This window comes from Sciurus carolinensis, chromosome 18 (assembly GCF_902686445.1).
Source record: "Sciurus carolinensis chromosome 18, mSciCar1.2, whole genome shotgun sequence".
NCBI lineage: Eukaryota > Metazoa > Chordata > Mammalia > Rodentia > Sciuridae > Sciurus > Sciurus carolinensis.
Genome location: NC_062230.1, coordinates 23608134 through 23625715, shown reverse-complemented (window position 1 = coordinate 23625715; position 17582 = coordinate 23608134). Strand labels below are relative to the sequence as shown.

The 17582-nt window shown below is 41.9% G+C and overlaps 1 protein-coding gene, 1 long non-coding RNA gene and 1 other non-coding gene across 8 annotated transcripts in view; 2 read left to right on the top strand and 1 right to left on the bottom strand.

The window, feature by feature from the left end:
- The window catches only part of LOC124969777 (uncharacterized), an 84505-nt gene extending 75177 nt beyond the window's left edge, over positions 1–9328 (top strand). The window contains exon 3 of the long non-coding RNA XR_007106034.1: positions 9182–9328. This is a non-coding gene — a long non-coding RNA (uncharacterized LOC124969777). The remainder of the gene's footprint in view (positions 1–9181) is intronic.
- Trnad-auc (transfer RNA aspartic acid (anticodon AUC)) lies at positions 7801–7873 on the bottom strand. Its single transcript has one exon. It is a non-coding gene; the product is annotated as a tRNA-Asp (tRNA).
- Positions 9329–16201: 6873 nt separating the features above from the next.
- The window catches only part of Tnrc6a (trinucleotide repeat containing adaptor 6A), a 93709-nt gene continuing 92328 nt past the window's right edge, over positions 16202–17582 (top strand). The window contains exons 1-2 of one of the 6 annotated variants that reach the window (XM_047532691.1): positions 16202–16560; positions 16953–17000. In XM_047532691.1, the coding sequence (XP_047388647.1) occupies positions 16556–16560; positions 16953–17000 (53 nt within the window). In that variant the 5' untranslated portion in view covers positions 16202–16555. The remainder of the gene's footprint in view (positions 16561–16952; positions 17001–17582) is intronic. The other 5 variants (XM_047532690.1, XM_047532689.1, XM_047532692.1 and 2 more) reach the window with 5 other exon arrangements.

Below are 17582 nucleotides of genomic sequence, written 5' to 3'. Positions count from 1 at the left end.
AACTTATTACATGGAGAGAAGAAAATCTCTCGAGTTTTTCCCCCCAAGCCAGCATAATGTGGACACACCAACTAGCACCTTAAAATCAAGATACACAGGACCTGTTGAGCAGAAGGGTGGTGGTTTCCCAGGGGGAAGGAGAGAGGGTTGGGCTCTACAAGGGGCCTGTGGGAGCACTTGGGTGGGTTGCATTTGTAGTGGTCCATCCAGTGCCACACATTTCTGGATGCAAGTTATGTTTCTGTAAATAAATAAGTACATTTATTGTGCTAGGCGCAGTGGTACATGCTGAGATCCCAGAGGCTTGGGAGGCTGAGGCAGGAGGATCTTGAGTTCAAAGCTAGTCTTAGCAACTGAGTGAGTCCTTAAGTAAATCAGCGAGTTCTTATCTCTAAATAAAATAAAGAAAGAGGATGGGGATGCAGCTCAGTGGGTAAGCCCTGTGGTCCACTCCCTGGTACCATTATAAATAAGTAAATAAATACATTTATTGAATACATTGAGAATGGAAAAGCTCAGTACATGTGAACTTCTTCAGAAGTGCAATACTAATGAATAATACTTAAATACAATTTGCTATCAACCAGGCATTGTTCAAAGCACCTTATATCTACTTATTCATTTAAATCCAGCAACCTTCTCTGAGATAGGAACTACTGCCAACTTGTTTTTCAGAGAAGAGGTAACCAAGGACCAGAGAAGCTAAACAAACAAACAAATGACTTCCCAGAGTCACACACATAATAAATGGCACATAGAATTCAAACCAGCCAGTCTGATCTCTCAAACTCTGTTATACAGATTCTTTGTTAATATTAAAGGAATTCCTTTTTAAATTTTTTAATTTTTTTGGCAGTTTTTCACTAAGTTGCTGAGATTGGCCTCAAATTTACAATCCTCCTGCCTCAGCCTCCATGTCGCTGGGATTGTAAGTGTGTACCACTACCTCCAGCTAGAATAACTCTTAAAGCTGGTTAAAGAAGAATAACTATGTGGCTTTCCTTAGACACTAAAGGGATGTTTAATAAAACGTAACATCCATTGTTCACACAATAAAAACATGTTTAACTTTAAATATAGCATTGAGGTCTGGGAGGATAGGTTCATGATAGGGCACTTACCTACTATGCGCAGGACCCTAGATTGGATCCCCAGCACTTAAAAACAAAAAGATAAATGTGATGCATGTTTAATGTTGAACACTAGAAGCATTTTCCATTCAAATCAGGAAGAAGACAAGAGAAATAATATCGCCACTATTATTTAATACCAAGATAAAAATTTAGAATTTTAAGAATTACAAAGTAGAGACAACATATTTGCAAGTAATAGGATTATATATCTATACAATCCCTGGAAAATCTCTTATAAACAATGAGTTAAAATGTGGTAGATATATGCAATGGAATATTACTCAGCCTTAAAGAAGAATGAAATTCAGGCATTTGTGGGTAAATGGATAGAGTTAGAGAATATCATGCTAAGTGAAATAAGTCAAATCCAAAAAAAAACAAAGGCTGAATGTTTTCTCTGATATGTGGAAGCTAATTCACAATAAGTGGGGGTGGAAAAGAAAGAATAGAGTTACTTTATATTAGGTAGCGGGGAGTGAAGGGAGGGAAAGGGGTATGGGGGAAGGAAGGACAGTAGAGTGAAATAGACATTTTTACCTCATGTGCATGTATGACTGCATGACCCATGTGATCCTGCAATATGTGCATTCAGAAAAATGACAGATTGCACTCCATTTATGTATGATCTATCAAAATGTATAAATGCATTCTACTGTCATGTGCAACTAATTAGAACAAATAAAATAAAGAGTTAAGTCGGGAAGGTAGTTGCTTATAACATCAACAAATCCACATTTCCATGTTTCAGGAAAAAAAAAAAAAAAGAAAAACCTTAGAAAATAAAATGTAAGGAATACTGTACTTAAAATAGCACCAACACCCACTATTGCAACATCAACAACAACAAAAATGAAGGAAAATGAAAGAAGAAACAAATGAAAACATGTAGCCTATTCACCAATGAGAAGATCTAATGAGGTCTAGTCTTCCTATGTTTGCCTTGACCTAAGTCTTATATCCATAAAAACGATGAAGCTTTTAGAAGTAGAATCTCTGAGTCCGAAGTCCACAGGGAAAAATAAATAAGTCAGGTTAGCCAGGAAAATTCTGAAAAAGGAAAGTAATAAAGAAGGATTAACCCTAGTAAGTTTTAGAGTCTATTACTGCTGTGTTTATGGAAAGAGTTCCATTTGGGTACATAAAGAGAAAGGTAGATTAATGAAACAGGTTAAATCTGGAAATAAACCAAGTGCCTCGAGAAACTAGTATACAGTAAGATTCTATTTCAAATCAGAAGGGGGGGGGGGAGATAAAATCACACAATGTAGTAATTGGTATTGGGATAATTGACTATCCTTTTGGAAAAACATAATATAGATGGATGCATAATTCCTTATACTAAAAAAAAAATTCCAAGTGATTGTGTTAGTAGAGTCAGCTTGCGGTGACTATAACAAGAACCCGAGATAATCAACTTATAAAGAGAAAAGGTATCTTTTGGCTCGCAGTTTTGGAGGATTCAGTCCATGGTGGGTTGGTTTTATTGTTTGGGGGCCTGCTTACCTCATGGCTGGAACACCCCTAATGACCAGAAGATCACCCAGTGGGCTTCATCTCCTGAAATTTCTGCCATTTCCTAACTGTGTCCCTCTGGGTACTAACCCTTTAAAACACTAGGCCTGTAGGGGACACTAAGACCTAAACTTTAGCACTAACAAGCCATTTAAATGCAAATAAATGAAAGAGGAGTCAAAAGAGAACATGGAGTCACATGTAAACACCAAATCTGTAACTGAAGATCTTTTTTTCCCTCGCTGTACTGGGGATGGAACCCAGGGACACTCTATCACTGAACTACATCCTCACCCCTTGTTCATTTTGAAGCAGGTTCTCACTGAGTTCCCAAACCTGGACTCCAACATTTGATCCTCCTGCTTGGGCCTCCCAAGTAGCTGGAAGTAGAGGCAGGTGCCACCGTGTCCAGCTAAGAAAACCTTATAAGGCATAACACCAAAAATTAAGAAGAAAAAAATGTGCTGGGTGCAGTGGCGTATGCCTGTAATCCCAGCGGCTCTGGAGGCTGAGGCAGGAGGATTGTGAGTTCAAAGTCAGCCTCAGCAACAGTGAGACCCTAAGCAACTCAGTGCGACCCTGTCTGTAAATAAAATACAAAATAGGGCTGTGGATGTGTCTCAGTGGTCGAGTGCCCCTGAGTTCAATCCCTGGTAACCCCCAGCTCCCAAAAAAATTTAAAAGAGCTACTCAGTATAAAGAATGCCCCAGAATAAGTTAAAAAGTAGGTAACAGAAAAGTAAGAGTTTTTATTTTATTTTATTATTCTTATTTTTACAATCCACTCAGCAGACCAAGAACTAATTGCTTTAATATACAAAGAGCACTATAATTAAAAATAAGAAAAAATTACTAGCTTTAAAACTGGACAAAGAATAGGAAAGTACAACTCACAGAGAAATACAAATTGCTTATAAACAGTCTCTCAGCCTTGGGATTAAAGAAATACAATTTTAAAAAGGAAATACAAATTAAAGTGAGGTGAAAGATTGGCAAAGCTTCAATGTTTACTAACGTCCACAGTAAGAAGTCAACGCAGATTCCTTCATACATGGTGAGGACGTGAACTGGTACAATCTTCTCCTGGAAAGGCTGATGGATCACACCTGTCGCATTTTAAAATGTTCACATCCTTTGTCTCCCGGAGATTCCATTTCTAGGAAACTCAGCAATCAGTGCTTCCAATACCTGGACAAAAGAATTTTTAAATAAATACAATCTAACGGGAAAGTTCAAAGTACAGGAAAAGAACTTTACATCTTCCTAAATCAATTGTGACTAAACTGAGGACATAATCTAGAAATACCCAAGTACAGGGGCTGGGGAGATAGCTCAGTCGGAAGAGTGCTTGCCTTATAAGCACGAGGCCCTGGGTTCAATCCCCAGCACCCAAAAAAAGAAAGAAAGAAATACTCAAATACATGCCACCTCACTCTGGAATAAATTAGTGTTTATTTCCTGTGAGCTAGGAAGTTCTCCCTCGTAACCTCGATAAGACCACTAAAGTCAAGAAATTAACACTGCCGCCACTTCTTGCTGCCCCATTGTTTTCTTGATGTCTTTTTAGCAAAGGGATCCAGTTCAGAATAAAGCCTTTTTTTTTTTTTTCGGGTACCAGGAACTGAACTCCGGGCTGATTAACCAGTGAGTCACATCCCCAGCCCTTTTTATTTTTTATTTTGAGACAGGATCTTGCTAAATTGCTGAGGTTGGCCTTCAACTTTCAATCCTCCTGCCTCAGCCTCCCCAGCTGCTAGAATTGTAGACATGCACCACCCTGCCTGGCTTACTTTCTTCCCCTTTTCTGTGCATTCATGACTTGAAGAAATCATAGGCTCACTATTTTGAAGAAGGTTTCACAATTTAGTTTGTGTCAGGTTTCCTCATGATCAACTTCAAGTCGTGTATCTTTGACGGACGTCAAGCTGTTTGACTGCATCCCACCAGGAATACCAGATTTTTATTTTTATTTATTTATTTATTTGTTTGTTTGTTTGTTTGTTTATTGCCGTGCTGGGGTTTGAACCCAGGGCCTTGTGCTTGCAAGGCAAGCGCTCTACCAACTTAGCTAATATCAGATACCCAGCCCAATATCAGATTTTTATTTGCCCTGTTCTTAATGATCTTAACTTTAATCACTCGGTTGAGATGGTGTCTCTTTTTTCCTTTCTAATAGATGAACATCTTGTGGGAAGTGTTTTGAAATTATGTAAATATCCCATTTCTCATCAAACTCGTTTTGAAACAGCTTTATTGACTCACATATTTAAAGTGCATAATTTGATAAGTTTTGACATGTGTATACAGCTGCGAAGCCATCACCACAACCGAGGTAACAAACACATCTATCATCTGCAGTTTTCTTCTGCCTTCTCGCAAACTTTCTCGTCTGTTCCTGCATCTTCCCTAGCCCCAGGCAACCGCTGACCTTCTTTTTTTTACTATAGAATAATCTGCATTTTTCCAAGACTTTGTACATTGAACCATGCAGTTTGTGTCCCCCACCACCCTTTTTTAAGGGGGAGGTGTGTCTGGATTCTTTTGAATCCAGCATAATCATTTTGAAATTCAAACACACTCTGAGCATCAATTGTTTGTTCCCTTTTATTGCTAAATAATATGTTTGGACATGGAACTCATTTGATTGTGTCTTGGCTGACATTAAATTTAATTTTGGAAATTTGGTTTTTATGCACCTCATTTGTTCATTTCCGTTTTCCTTTTTTTTTGTTTCTGCTTACTTGAGTTGAATAACTTTTATATTCTCTTGTACTCCTTTGAAGAAGGCCAAGACCATTCGGAGGGGAAAGGACAGTCATTTGATAAATGTGGAAAACCAGTTATCCGCCTGGGAGGGAACGGCATTGGATTCTTACTTAACACAATTTTGTTGGGTTATTAACTATAACTCTATTGTGGTACTTTACGGGTTGGTTTCGCACACATTCTGTCTCTCATAGTCTGCTTTTAGGCAATGTTATGCGTCTTGATGAATTAAAGTGTATGACAATACTTCTATTTCCCCTTTTCCAATTTTTGTGCTATTATTTTCTAACAATTTATTTATATATATAAAGAATATGTTTTATTATTTATGTTTATATATATAAATATATGTTTATATATATAAATTATAAAAATATATAAATTTAAATATATATGATTTATATATATATGTTATATATATAAATATATGTTTATATAAATATATGTTTAAATAATATATATATATATATATATATATATATAAATAATATGTTGTAGGCCCCTTGGGAATATTTATCATTTTAAACCCGCAATTTCATTTATTTATTTTGGTACTGAGGATTAAACCCAGGAGCATTCTACCACTAAGTTACCTCCCCAGTTGGTTATTTATTTATTTATTTATATATGTTGGTGTGGGAACTGAACCCAAGGGTGTCACTAAGCTACACCCCCGGCCCTCTTTTAGTTTTTGTTTTGAGAGAGGATCTTGCCTAAATTGCTCAGACTAATTCCAAACTTACGATCTTCCTGTCTCAGCCTCTCAGGTAGCTAGGGTTATAGGCATGCTCCACTGTGCCTGTCAAGAAAATTATCACTATTATTTTATTTATTTATTTATTTATTTATTTATTTATTTATTTATTTATTTTTGTACTGGGGGTTGAACTCAGGGGCACTTAACCACCAAGCCACATCCCCAGTCCTTTTTAAAAAAAAATTTTTTTTTTTTAAATTTTGCAACAGGGTCTCACTAAGTTGCTTAGGGCCTTGCTAAGTTGCACAGGCTGGCTTAGAATTTGTGATCCTTCTGCCTCAACCTCCCGAGCCACTGGGATTTACAGATGTGCACCCTCATGCCCAGCTGCCAATTATCTTTTAATGATACCTAAACAATAAAATTTTTTTCATATTCATCCCTGTTGGTACCATTGGTAGTGTTTGTTATTTTTTGTATATCTAGATTTTAATTTTCTAATCCGTTTCCTTCTGTCTAAAGCACTTTTTTATAATCAAGGTCTGCTGGGGGTAATTCCTTTAGATTTTCTCTACCTAAAAAGACTTTATTTAATCTTTAATTTTGAGAATATTTTTGCAAGTAATAGAAGTCTATGTCGACCCTTTTTTCCTTTTAATGGTCAAAATACGCTTCTCTATTGCCTTCTTTCTTGCACTGTTTCTGATGAAAAGTTCACTGTCATCCTTGCCTATATCCTTGTCTATTATATGTCTTTTTTTTCTGACTGCTTTTAAAATTTTATCTTAAATCATAGCTTTAAAATTATAAGATTATGATATGCCTTGCTGTGTGTGTGTGTGTGTGTGTGTGTGTGTGTGTGTGAGACTTGCTGACATTGCTGGATCTGTGATGATGATTTTCATCAAATTTGGGGGAAAAGTATAATTATTTCTTCAAATATTTCATCTATTTCTTTGTTCTGTCCTTTTTTTTTTTTTTTTTTTTTTTTTTGGTGGTGCTGGGGATTTGAACCCAGGGTCTTGTGCTTGTGAGGGAAGCACTCTACCAACTGAGCTATATCCCCAGCCCTGTTCTGTCCTTGAAGAACTCCAGAACAACATGTTATGGTTTTTAAGTCATTCCGTAGTGCACCAGTGATCTTTTTCATTATTTAAAAAGTTTTTCTTGTCTGTTTCATTTTAAATATTATCTGTTACTGTCTTGAAGTTCACTATCCTTTTCTTCTTCAATGTCTAACTTTCCATTAATTCAATCCAGTATATTTTTTCTTCTCCAACATTGTAGTTCTCAATATCCAGAGGTATAATTCAGGTCTTCAAAAAAAAAAAAATCTTCCAGGTCTGTATTTAAGTTTTACAACATATGGAATACAGTTATTGCTAGTTTAATATCAATTTCTCCTCATTTTAGCACCTGGGTCAATTCCAACTGATTTGGAATCATCCTAATCATATTTTCTACTCATCCTAATCATATTTTCTACTCATCCTAATCATATTTTTCTACTTTTTTTTTTGCTTGTCTGGTAATTATTATTGTTTGTTTACTTATTTTTGCCATACTGTGGATCAAACCCCGAGTTTTGTACACTTTGGTTAAGCACTGTACCATTCAACTACAGTCCGAAACGACTATTTGGTTTTTGTTTGTTTGCTTTTTTAAAATTGTATTTATTCATTTATTTATTTATGGTGATGCTGGGGATTGAACCCAGGGCCTTGAGCATGATAGGCAAGCACTCTACCAACTGAGCTATATCCCCAGCCCCCTAATATTTTTTTTAGTTGTTGATGGATCTTTATTTATTTATTTATATGTGGTACTGAGAATCGAACCCAGGGCCTCACACATGCCAGGCAAGCTCTCTACCATTGAGCCACAACCCCAGCCCTGGTTTTGCTTTTGGCAGTGCTGGCGAAGCTCAGGCCTTGCACATACTAGGCAAGTACTCAACCACTGAACTCTACCCCACCCCTGGTAGGTTTTTTTAACTGCCAGACATTGCTAATTTTACCTTATCGGGTACTGAATATTTTTGTATTCATATAAATGCTCTTGAGGTTTTTTTCTGAGATATCGTTCAGTCGCATGAAAACAGTTTGTCCCTTTTAGGGATTTCTTTAAAAGTTTGTTACTATACTACTGCTTCCCATCACTGTGACAAAATACTGGAGAAAAACAACTTAAAAGGAGGAAAAGTTCATTTTGGCTTATGGTGCTCTGCCTCTGGACCTGTGTTAAGGCAGAACATTATGGCAGGAACACACAGCCGGGGAGGCTGCTCACCAGATGGTGGCGAGGAATCAAAGAGAGAGAAGAGAGAAGGGGGCCAGACCCCAACATGCCCTTCAAGGGCATGCCCTAAATAACCCAACTTCCTCCAATGAGGCCCCACCTCCCAAAGTTTCCAGCACCCCCCAATAGCACCGTCAGCTTGGGACCAAACTTTCAACACTTGGGCTTTTAGGGAACATTGAAGAGTCAAACCATAACACTTAGGTTGTACCAGAACAGTAGTTATTTAAATCTAACTTTGTCCCATCGCAGATGCAGAACCCTCTTAAGTACTTTATCCAATACCCTGTGAATTATAAAGCTGTTCTACTCTGGCAAATGGGAACAGAAACTAAAACAAGTTCTTTATGAGCCCTGGATATTATTCTTTCTAATCCTTCTGGATGCTTCTTTCCCAGTCTTGAGTAATTTTATGATGTGCATAAACTGCTCGGTCCTTTGCAAAAGACGTAAGCATGACCCTCTGCAGATCTCTGGAACCCTCTATCAGTGTGGCTCTCTCCTCTCTAGTCCTCTCACCCATGATCTCTGGTTACTGTGGCCTTTACAGACTCTTGCTATGTTGTCCCCTCTAGGGAAAACCACTCTGCTTGGGTACCACTTCCCGTACCCTGTACCACTGCCTGGAAACTGTCCCCAAGCAGTGATCTGAGGCAATCATAGAATTTGTTTCACTGGTTTCCTATCTCAGGGATCACCATCCTCCATTGCTTTAATGTCTAATGTTTGAAAACGGTCATTCCATAAATTTTGTCTGTATTTTTAACTGTTTCAGGAGGAAGGGTCAATGTGGTGCCAGTTACTTCATCTTGGTTGAAGTCCTTGATGCTCATCAAACATTGAATGAAGGAATGAATTGAATGAACAAATACATTGTAGACACAGAGTTTTCTGTTGTATTGTTATAATCCTTTACTATCATTATGTATTTGAACGTTCAAATTATCCTCAACTGGGTCAGTAAGTATAAGAATCATTAAATATAACAATGCTTAACACAGCGTTTCTCTACCAAAATTTGTAGACCGAGAGTGAAGGGAGGTGGCCTCTAAGGACAAGTATGGTTGGAGTCATTGTGTATGTGTGGTGGGGAGAAACAACTGATTATTTTAACAGTGAGTATCTGAGAGATCAGTACTAGTAGAAGTACCCACTTTATCCTCAACAGAGTAACAAAGGTGCCTGATGAATCTGGTGGCAAGACAGAGCATTATGGAGAGAATGTTATTGGCATTTACAACATAAAGCAAAGCCCAGCAGAACCAAGAGACCAAGCGGAAGTCTCTGAGAACCCAGTTTTTTTATTTTTTATTTTTGGCGGGGTGCTGGGGATCAAACCCAGGGCCTTGTGCTTACAAGGCAAGCACTCTACCAACTGAGCTATCTCCCCAGTCCTGAGAACCTGGTTCTTGCTGGCAGTCATGAGGGTAGTAAACATGAGACCCCCATTCTTGCTGGCGGTCATGAGGGTAGTGTTGTGCCCAGATCGCGAATACCCAAAGACCACCAGGGAGCCATCTCCGATGCAAAAGCAAAAGGGTCTTTATTGCAAGCTGGAGCTGGGACTCACAGTGTTCACTGATGCAGCAGGTACTGGCTGAGAGTCCTGAGTCTCGATTCAGTGGGATTTTTATGAGCTCCACAGTAGAGCGGGAAATTTGAAAAAAGCAGAGTACATAATTGGCTGATCTTTCAGCATGTGTGGTTTGGCACGTTTCCATTGGCTTAGGGTACCCAGGTCTTAACATTTTGACGTATATGGTTTGGAATGCTAGGCATTGGCGTGTTAGCTCCCGATTGGTTGTTTGCCAAAGGCCAGTCCTAATCTAGTAGCCTTCCTGGATTCGGCCATCTAGGCCTGAAATCCTTCATGCCCTAAATGCAGCCTGTCATGGCCGAGGTTCAGCTCCCTTTTCAGGTAGTAAATATGATCTTGGGAGAACAATGGTGGGCCTTGGCGTGCATTATGGAACTGCTTGGGAGAAAGGTAATATTCATCCTTCATCATTCAACAAATATGAATGCAATGCTTGGTACCTCCCCAGCACCGTTCTTGATATCGTGGCTACCACACTGAACATGACAGACAGGGTCCCACTCTCCGGGGCCTTATGTACCAGCAGTGCCTGGATAAAATGAGTTACCTCAGAAAAGGATGTGAGAGTTTAGCCCAAGATATTCCAAGGGCTCTTTTTTGAGAGTTGGGTTGCCACTTAACAGGGGTTCAAATTTAGTACTAGTACTTAACAGGGGTTCAAATTTAGTACTAGTACTTAACACGCATCTGTATTTGTATGAGGTCCAAAGAATTTCAGGGAAGTCTTATCGAAAGAGACAACCTAGTTGGGCACGGTGGCTCAGGTCTGTAATTCCAGCAGCTCGGGAGGCTGAGGCAGGAGGATGGCGAGTTCAAAGCCAGCCTCGGCAACTTAGCGAGTCCCTGCCTCAAAATAAAAAATAAAAAGGGCTGAGGATGTGGTTCCCTGGTTAAGAATCTCCGGGCTCAGTCCCTGATATCAAAAAAAGACAAAACAATGAGGGGAGATGTATGCTAAGGTTTCACTGGACAGGAGCCCTGGAGGCTGAGCAAAGATAAGTCCACCAACTAGGGAATGCTCTCTCCCTGGACACTTGCCTAAATGAAAGGCGTGTCTATAATTCTCTGAGGACCTCACTCTTACTTTTCAGCTTTAACCTGCCCTGAAATTTCCGATGCAGTTACCACATGAATGGAGGCAGAAGTGTTTTCTATTTGCTCAGAACTTGACTGAGAGTGGTTCTCCATTCCAGAAAAAATCACGTCTGACGTAACTACAGTTCCTGGCGTGCGGGTGGTGGATCAGACACTGCTGTGTGTCTGTCAGGGTGGTGCCGATGTGACATATAGGTGCCAGCACCCTGGCCACTGAGTCTTCTCCAGCATTTCCATAGTCAAAGGCATTTATGAGACGTACTTTGATTTCTCCCTTCTGTCAGAGATGTTATTATATATGCATTCTGAAATTATGTCTTAGGTAGACTGTATTATCTGTGATTACCATTTTTGGAAAGTAAGGAGTGATATTAAAAAAAATACTTGTGGGCTGTGGAGATAGCTCAGTTGGCAGAGTGCGTGCCTGTGAAGCACTAGGCCCTGGGTTCGATCCCCAGCACCGCAAAAAAAAAAAAAAAAAAAAAAAAAAAAATACTTGTTATCAAAAGGGGGTGTAGGATCTAATAGAGGTGGGAGAAACAGGTGTACCATGTAACTGTAGTTTTTAGAAAGATCAGCTTTGGAGTCAAAACACTTTATTTTTTAAAGATTTTTGGTGCTGGGGATTGAACCCAGGGGTACTTAACCACTGAGCTACATCTCCCGTCCTGTTTGTTTATTTATTTTTTATTTTGAGACAGGGTCGCCTTGAGTTGCTGAGGCTGGCCCGGAGCTTGTGATCCTCCTGCCTCAGCCACCTGGGTCACTGGGATTACAGGCGTGTGGCACCACGCCCAGCTCTGGAACCCAAGCACTTTTTAAAAAGTTTAACCACTTACTATTTATGTGACCTTGGGAGTTAATCACCCTCATTTGCAAAATGAGTACATAATTCCCACCTCACAAGGATGTGTGAGGACAACAATTAGTGATTAGTTAATTACTTTGTGCCTGAGTGGCACATATTAAGTACCAAATAAATTTTATATGTATTTATTTTATTTATTTATTTTTGGGTGGCACTGGGGATTGAACTCAGATTCAATTGAACTCAGATTAACTGAACTCAGAGGCACTGGACCACGGAGCCACATCCACAGCCCTATTTTGTGTTTTATTTGGAGACAGGGCCTCACTGAGTGGCTTAGCGCCTCACTGTTGCTGAGGCTGGCTTTGAACTCATGATCCTCCCGCCTCAGCCTCTTGAGAGGCTGGGATTACAGGAGTGCACCACCGCACCCAGCAACCAAATAAAATTTAACCAAATAAAACAAATACACTCTCTCCAGGAAGTCTTATCTATGTTCATGTTTTCGGTGTCCATTTATTCATTATTGTGTAAAATTTCTAGACTAAAAAATATAGGGCTGGGGCTATAGCTCAGCGGTAGAGCACCCGTCTAACACAGTAAGTCCCTGGGTTCACTTCCCAGCATTGCAAAATATAAAAATAAAAATACTGAGTGAGCCTTGCCTAGAAAAAATACATATAAATCTCATGATGGTATTTGGCAATGCCTTAGAAGAAAAAAGAAATCCCTTTTCTTCAAGTGCATAATTTCTGAAGTATCAGGACAGTCGTTTATCCTTCTCGGTGAGAGAAGGAAGAGGAGTTGGAGAACATTTATGTTCTGGCAACCGCAGGCACTGAGGAAGCAGAGGCTCCAAGGAATGAAGACAAATGGAGAAAAAGCCCTATTTAGATTTGAATTTGTAGCTGCTGTTTTTCTAGAGAGCGCCTTGTTTTTGGTTTTGTTCTGAATGGGTTATGCAAGTTGAATAAAAGCACTGGCTCCCATGGATCTAGCTGCAAGGCAAAGCCTGTTTTGTCTAGAATGACAACTTAACAAACCTAAAGCTCCAGCCCGGGACCCTTGCTCTGCCTTTCCCTCTATGCTTCAGTCCTCAGGTGCGAGTTTACACTGCCAAGTTAACTTTAGAACACATATCTCTTACTATGCTCCCTTATGTTCCGTCTTTTCTTCTGTGCACTTGCCACACTTTGTAATTAAACACTTTAGAAGTTTGCTTTAAAATTAAAATGAACAAACAAACAACCCTGTCTTCCCTGCTAGACTCAATCCGTCAGAGTAGTTCGGTATAAATCACAGAGAACCAGACCCTAGTACAGCACCTGGCATGTAGTAGCTGCTCAAGAAATAGTTGTTAGGTGGTTGAATGGTCATTTTGGCATTCTGGGGTACACGGGCGAGATGTGGGCTAAGACTATGGATTTGAGTGTCATCTGCATTTACATACTACTTAAATTGAGAGTGTTTGATACTGCTCATGTCTAAGAGAAAGGGCAGGGAGTTTCTGGAATAGAGCCTTGGAGCCTTCAACATTTATCTGGCATAAAGCAGGTGATGCTGGCAAAGAATGCATAAAAGGAATGGATAGAGACAAAAAATGATGGTCATGCTGTTGCTGCTGCTGCTGCTGAAGATGACGAAGATCTTAAAAAGGACTCCAGAAGCATCTGGTGTCAAGATAGCTAAGGAAGGAGGCTCTCTTAAGAAGGGGAGAGTGGTCAGTTGTGGCAAACATAGGGAAGAAGTCAACCAAGGTGAAGACAGAGATACTGTCGTTGAGTTTGACTTCAGAGTCATTTGTGACCTTGATATGAGCAGTTTGCAGGGCGGGTGGACTTTCAGGGTAAAGTGGTCTGAGGAAAGCAGGTGAGCAACTGGAAATGGCTTGTGTAGGACATTTTTCCAAAAAACTTTACTAAGGAGAGCAGAAAAATGGAGCTGGTAGAAATGAGGCCCCAAGGGAGTCCTTGCTGTTGTTATTTGTATGATGGTGGGAACTATTCAGCAGAAAGACTGATTATTTTGAAAAGACAAAGAATGAGAAGAACAGATTCCTTGATGAGTCCCCCCGTAAGAAATCAGTGCTGGCCTTATATTATTCTCCCTTGACCTTCTCCCAGGTAGCAGTTTAAGAACAAGATAATTAAAAATTGACTAGCAGCCAGGTGCAGTGGCGCAGGCCTGTAATCCCTGGGGCTCAGGAGGCTGAGCAGGAGGATTCCAAGTTCAAAGGCAGCCTCAGCAACGTAGCAAAGCCCTAAGCAAGTTAGCAAGACCCTGTCTCAAAATAAAAAATAAAAAGGGCTGGAGATTTGGAGATGTGGCTCAATGGTTAAGCACCTCTGGGTTTCACTCTCTGGTCAAACTGAAGAGCATGACCTCATATAGTGAACTACCGGGCAGCCCAGGAGAAGATCTTACAAGAAAGCACTACAGACACAGACCTTCAAGAAGCCCCATCTTGGCCAGGTGTGGGCACGCCTATAATCCCAGCAACTTGGGAGGTTGAGGAAGATTGAAAGTTCAAAGCCATCCTCAATAACTTAGTAAGACTATAAGCAACTTAGCAAGACCTTGCCTCAAAATAAAATTGTAAAAGGGTTGAGAATGTGGCTCAGTGATTAAGTGCCCTAGTATCAAAAAAAAAAAAAAAAAAAAAAAAAAAAAAAAAGGAAAAAGAAACCACCACATTTTCTTGGCTCCTCTGGGGCTGGAAATTATTGGCATTTTGGTTCAGTGTTGTAGGCAACTATCCTACATATTGTAGGAGTTAGCAGAATCCCTCGGCTCTAACCACTGGATACCTGTAGCACCCAGTGTGATAACTAAAATCTAGACATTGCTGAATGTTCTCAGGAATGGAGGCAGTAGGCAATATTGCCCCAATTGAGAATGGCTGAGTTATTCAAACCTAAGAAAGTTTAATAAGAAAACCAGCTGATTTTAACAGCTGTGCAAATGTTGATAAATATTATTTTCATTGCCTTATGCTGTGGAAAATTATTCACAAACCTGGAATGAAAACATATTGTGCCATAACTTTTTAACTTCTAAAGGAATTCTGTAATATAATTTTTAACATTTTAAGTAGAAATGATCATGAAAGGAAAACAAATATGTGTATGGGTAAATGGACTTCAGGGATAAAGGCAGGAAAAGTGGTTAGTATTTATTTGATGTGCCCTACATTTTATATATTGTAAACCTCATTTGTCCCCTCGAGTAACTAGAAAAAGAAAACGATTGAGACACCAAAAGAAGAAAGAGGCATAATCAGTTAACATTTTGATGGATACACTTTCTTGTGCATTCATTCATTCGTCTATTTACTAATCTCTCACAGGGCAGATAGGCTCTGGACAGCGCAGAGAGGTTTTGCTTGCGTTTAATGAGAGAGATCTGAGCATATTTTGAAATCGGTTGAAGGGCTTGGGTTAGAAAAAAGGAAAATGAGATGAGCCACAGAATGGGGTTTTGGAGAAGGTAAAAAGGAAAGGATTTTCTTTAGCACGGAGGCGGTATCATCCTTAGATGAGAAGCGTTCTGAGAGAAGGGGATGAAGGCACACGAGGATATGGATCTTACAGTATCTACATGCTGTACCCACAGGAAGGTGCACATCGCTCCATCTACACATAATACCTTCCCGCGTCTGCAAACAGAAGTATCTTAGTGTCTACGTATTTGCTACAGTGCGCTCTACCCCGGTGTAACCACTTGCCCCAGTCCGCTCTTCTTCCCCGACATCATTTTCACTCAATTCCAATACATGCCAGAAGCTCAATTTTTAAAGCCACCTTGCCATGTGGGACAAACGGTCCCTTCACCGCTTTTCGCCACCATCAAAGCCACGACTTAAAACCTGGATGGTGCGCTGGGCGGAGACGCGTGCAGGGGGACCTGCCGAGCCACAGGGTCTGTAACACCCGGTGGTCGCGAATCGCCTCTTCAACCTCACCACCCTCTCAGGTACGCGCTCTTCACCGGAGGCGGAGGCAGAGGAAGCAGAGGTTAAACATGTGGCCCAAGGTCAACAATAATTAGAAGTGGTTGAATTCAAAAGCCGCGCGGCCTCCTCCGGTGGCTGCAAGGGTGGAATTTGAGGTTTAGACTTTTTTTTTTTTTTTTTTTGGCGTGTTTCGGGGGGAGGGGCGGCGGCGGGGAAGGAAACTTGTGTCGCAGTAACGCAGGCGGAGGAGGGGAGGGAGCCGAGTCAGGCGGCGGCCGGCCGCGGCGAGAGGGGCTGGGCGCCGGCTCGCCGGGCCCCGCAGCCGCTCGCGGGGAGCCTCGGAGGCCGAGTCCTCCGGGGAGGTCCGGCCCGGGGCCACGCGCGGCGCCCGGGCGGTTGCCAAGGGCCTGTCCCGTCTGCAGGTCTAGTTGCTAGGGCCTCCATCTTGGGGCCGGTGGCCGCGGCGCCCCCGGAAGGGGTTGCCGCGTGGGGCATTCACTTCCGGTCTGGGGCCTGCGGCGGCGGCGGCGGCGGCGGCGGCAGCAGCGGCGGCGGCGGCGGCGGCGGCGGCGGCAGCGGGTCGGTGTAGAAAATGGCGCTGGTGCAGCGGCTCGGGCCTCTCCCCGCGGCGCTGCGGAGGGCTTGAGGCTCGCGAGCCTCATTCACCGCGCCCCACTTGCTCGTGCACTTTACACACATGAGGTGAGCGGAGCGGGGACCTCCCTCCGGGCGGGAGGAGCCTCGGGTGCTGCTGCGGGGCCCGCAAGTGCGGGCGGCGGCGGCGGCGGCAGCGGCGGCGCCGGGCGTCCCCGAGACCTCGGGCCTCGGCGGGAGGGCGCGGGCTGCGCCGTGGCGGAGCCCGGGCGGGCGGCCGGAGAGGCCTGGCTGCGCCGCTGGGCCGGGCTCCGGGGCTGCGCCTCGCCCGCGCCGCCCGACCGCAGTCTGGGCTGCAGCCCCGCAGCTTTGTGAGCCCCCTCCCCCCCGCTCCCCTCCCCCCCTCCGGCCGGCGCGGGCCTCTGCCGCAGCAGCTCCGTTTTCACGCGCATCTCGGTTTTTGTTTGTTTGTTTTGTTTTGTTTTTGTTTTCTGTTTCAGAGAATTGGAAGCTAAAGCTACCAAAGACGTAGAAAGAAATCTTAGCAGGTAAGATGGGCGAGCTCTCCATCTCCCGCCCCTGTCTAATCGAACATTTCCACTCTGGTTCGTCCTTTCTGGGTTTAGAAGTTCCCCCTTGTCATTTTCTTTCGCACGCGAGGAGCACAGACATTCGGGAGAAACGGCCTGAGGGAATATGGGATGGAAAGGGATTGCGGGGAGATGCGTAATTACGCGTGTGTGCCTTTCTTTAAAAAAAAAAAAAAAAAAAAAGCAAAAAGCAATTCTTGTAAACTTAGTTAAAGCATTCTCACCCTTTTAGAATTTAATTAGGGGACTTGTGCATTAATTACTATTGTAAATGGTTGCAGGCATTGTGTGACTCATGATTGAGGCGGCCCTTATGGCGGGCTGTCAAACTGTTTTGGCTTCCCCGTTATTACTTTGTAGCTCAAATTGTTGCCTTTATAAAAAGATACTATGTGTTCGCATTTTTTTTTTTTTTTTCAACACATTGTAGTCAGGCGGATTCTGTTGCATTGGAAACAGTTTTGCCCTTGAACTTTAGCAAGCATAAACTGCGTTTGTTTTCCTTTGAAACTACGTTTGTGTCTATGTTCTGTGTGTGCT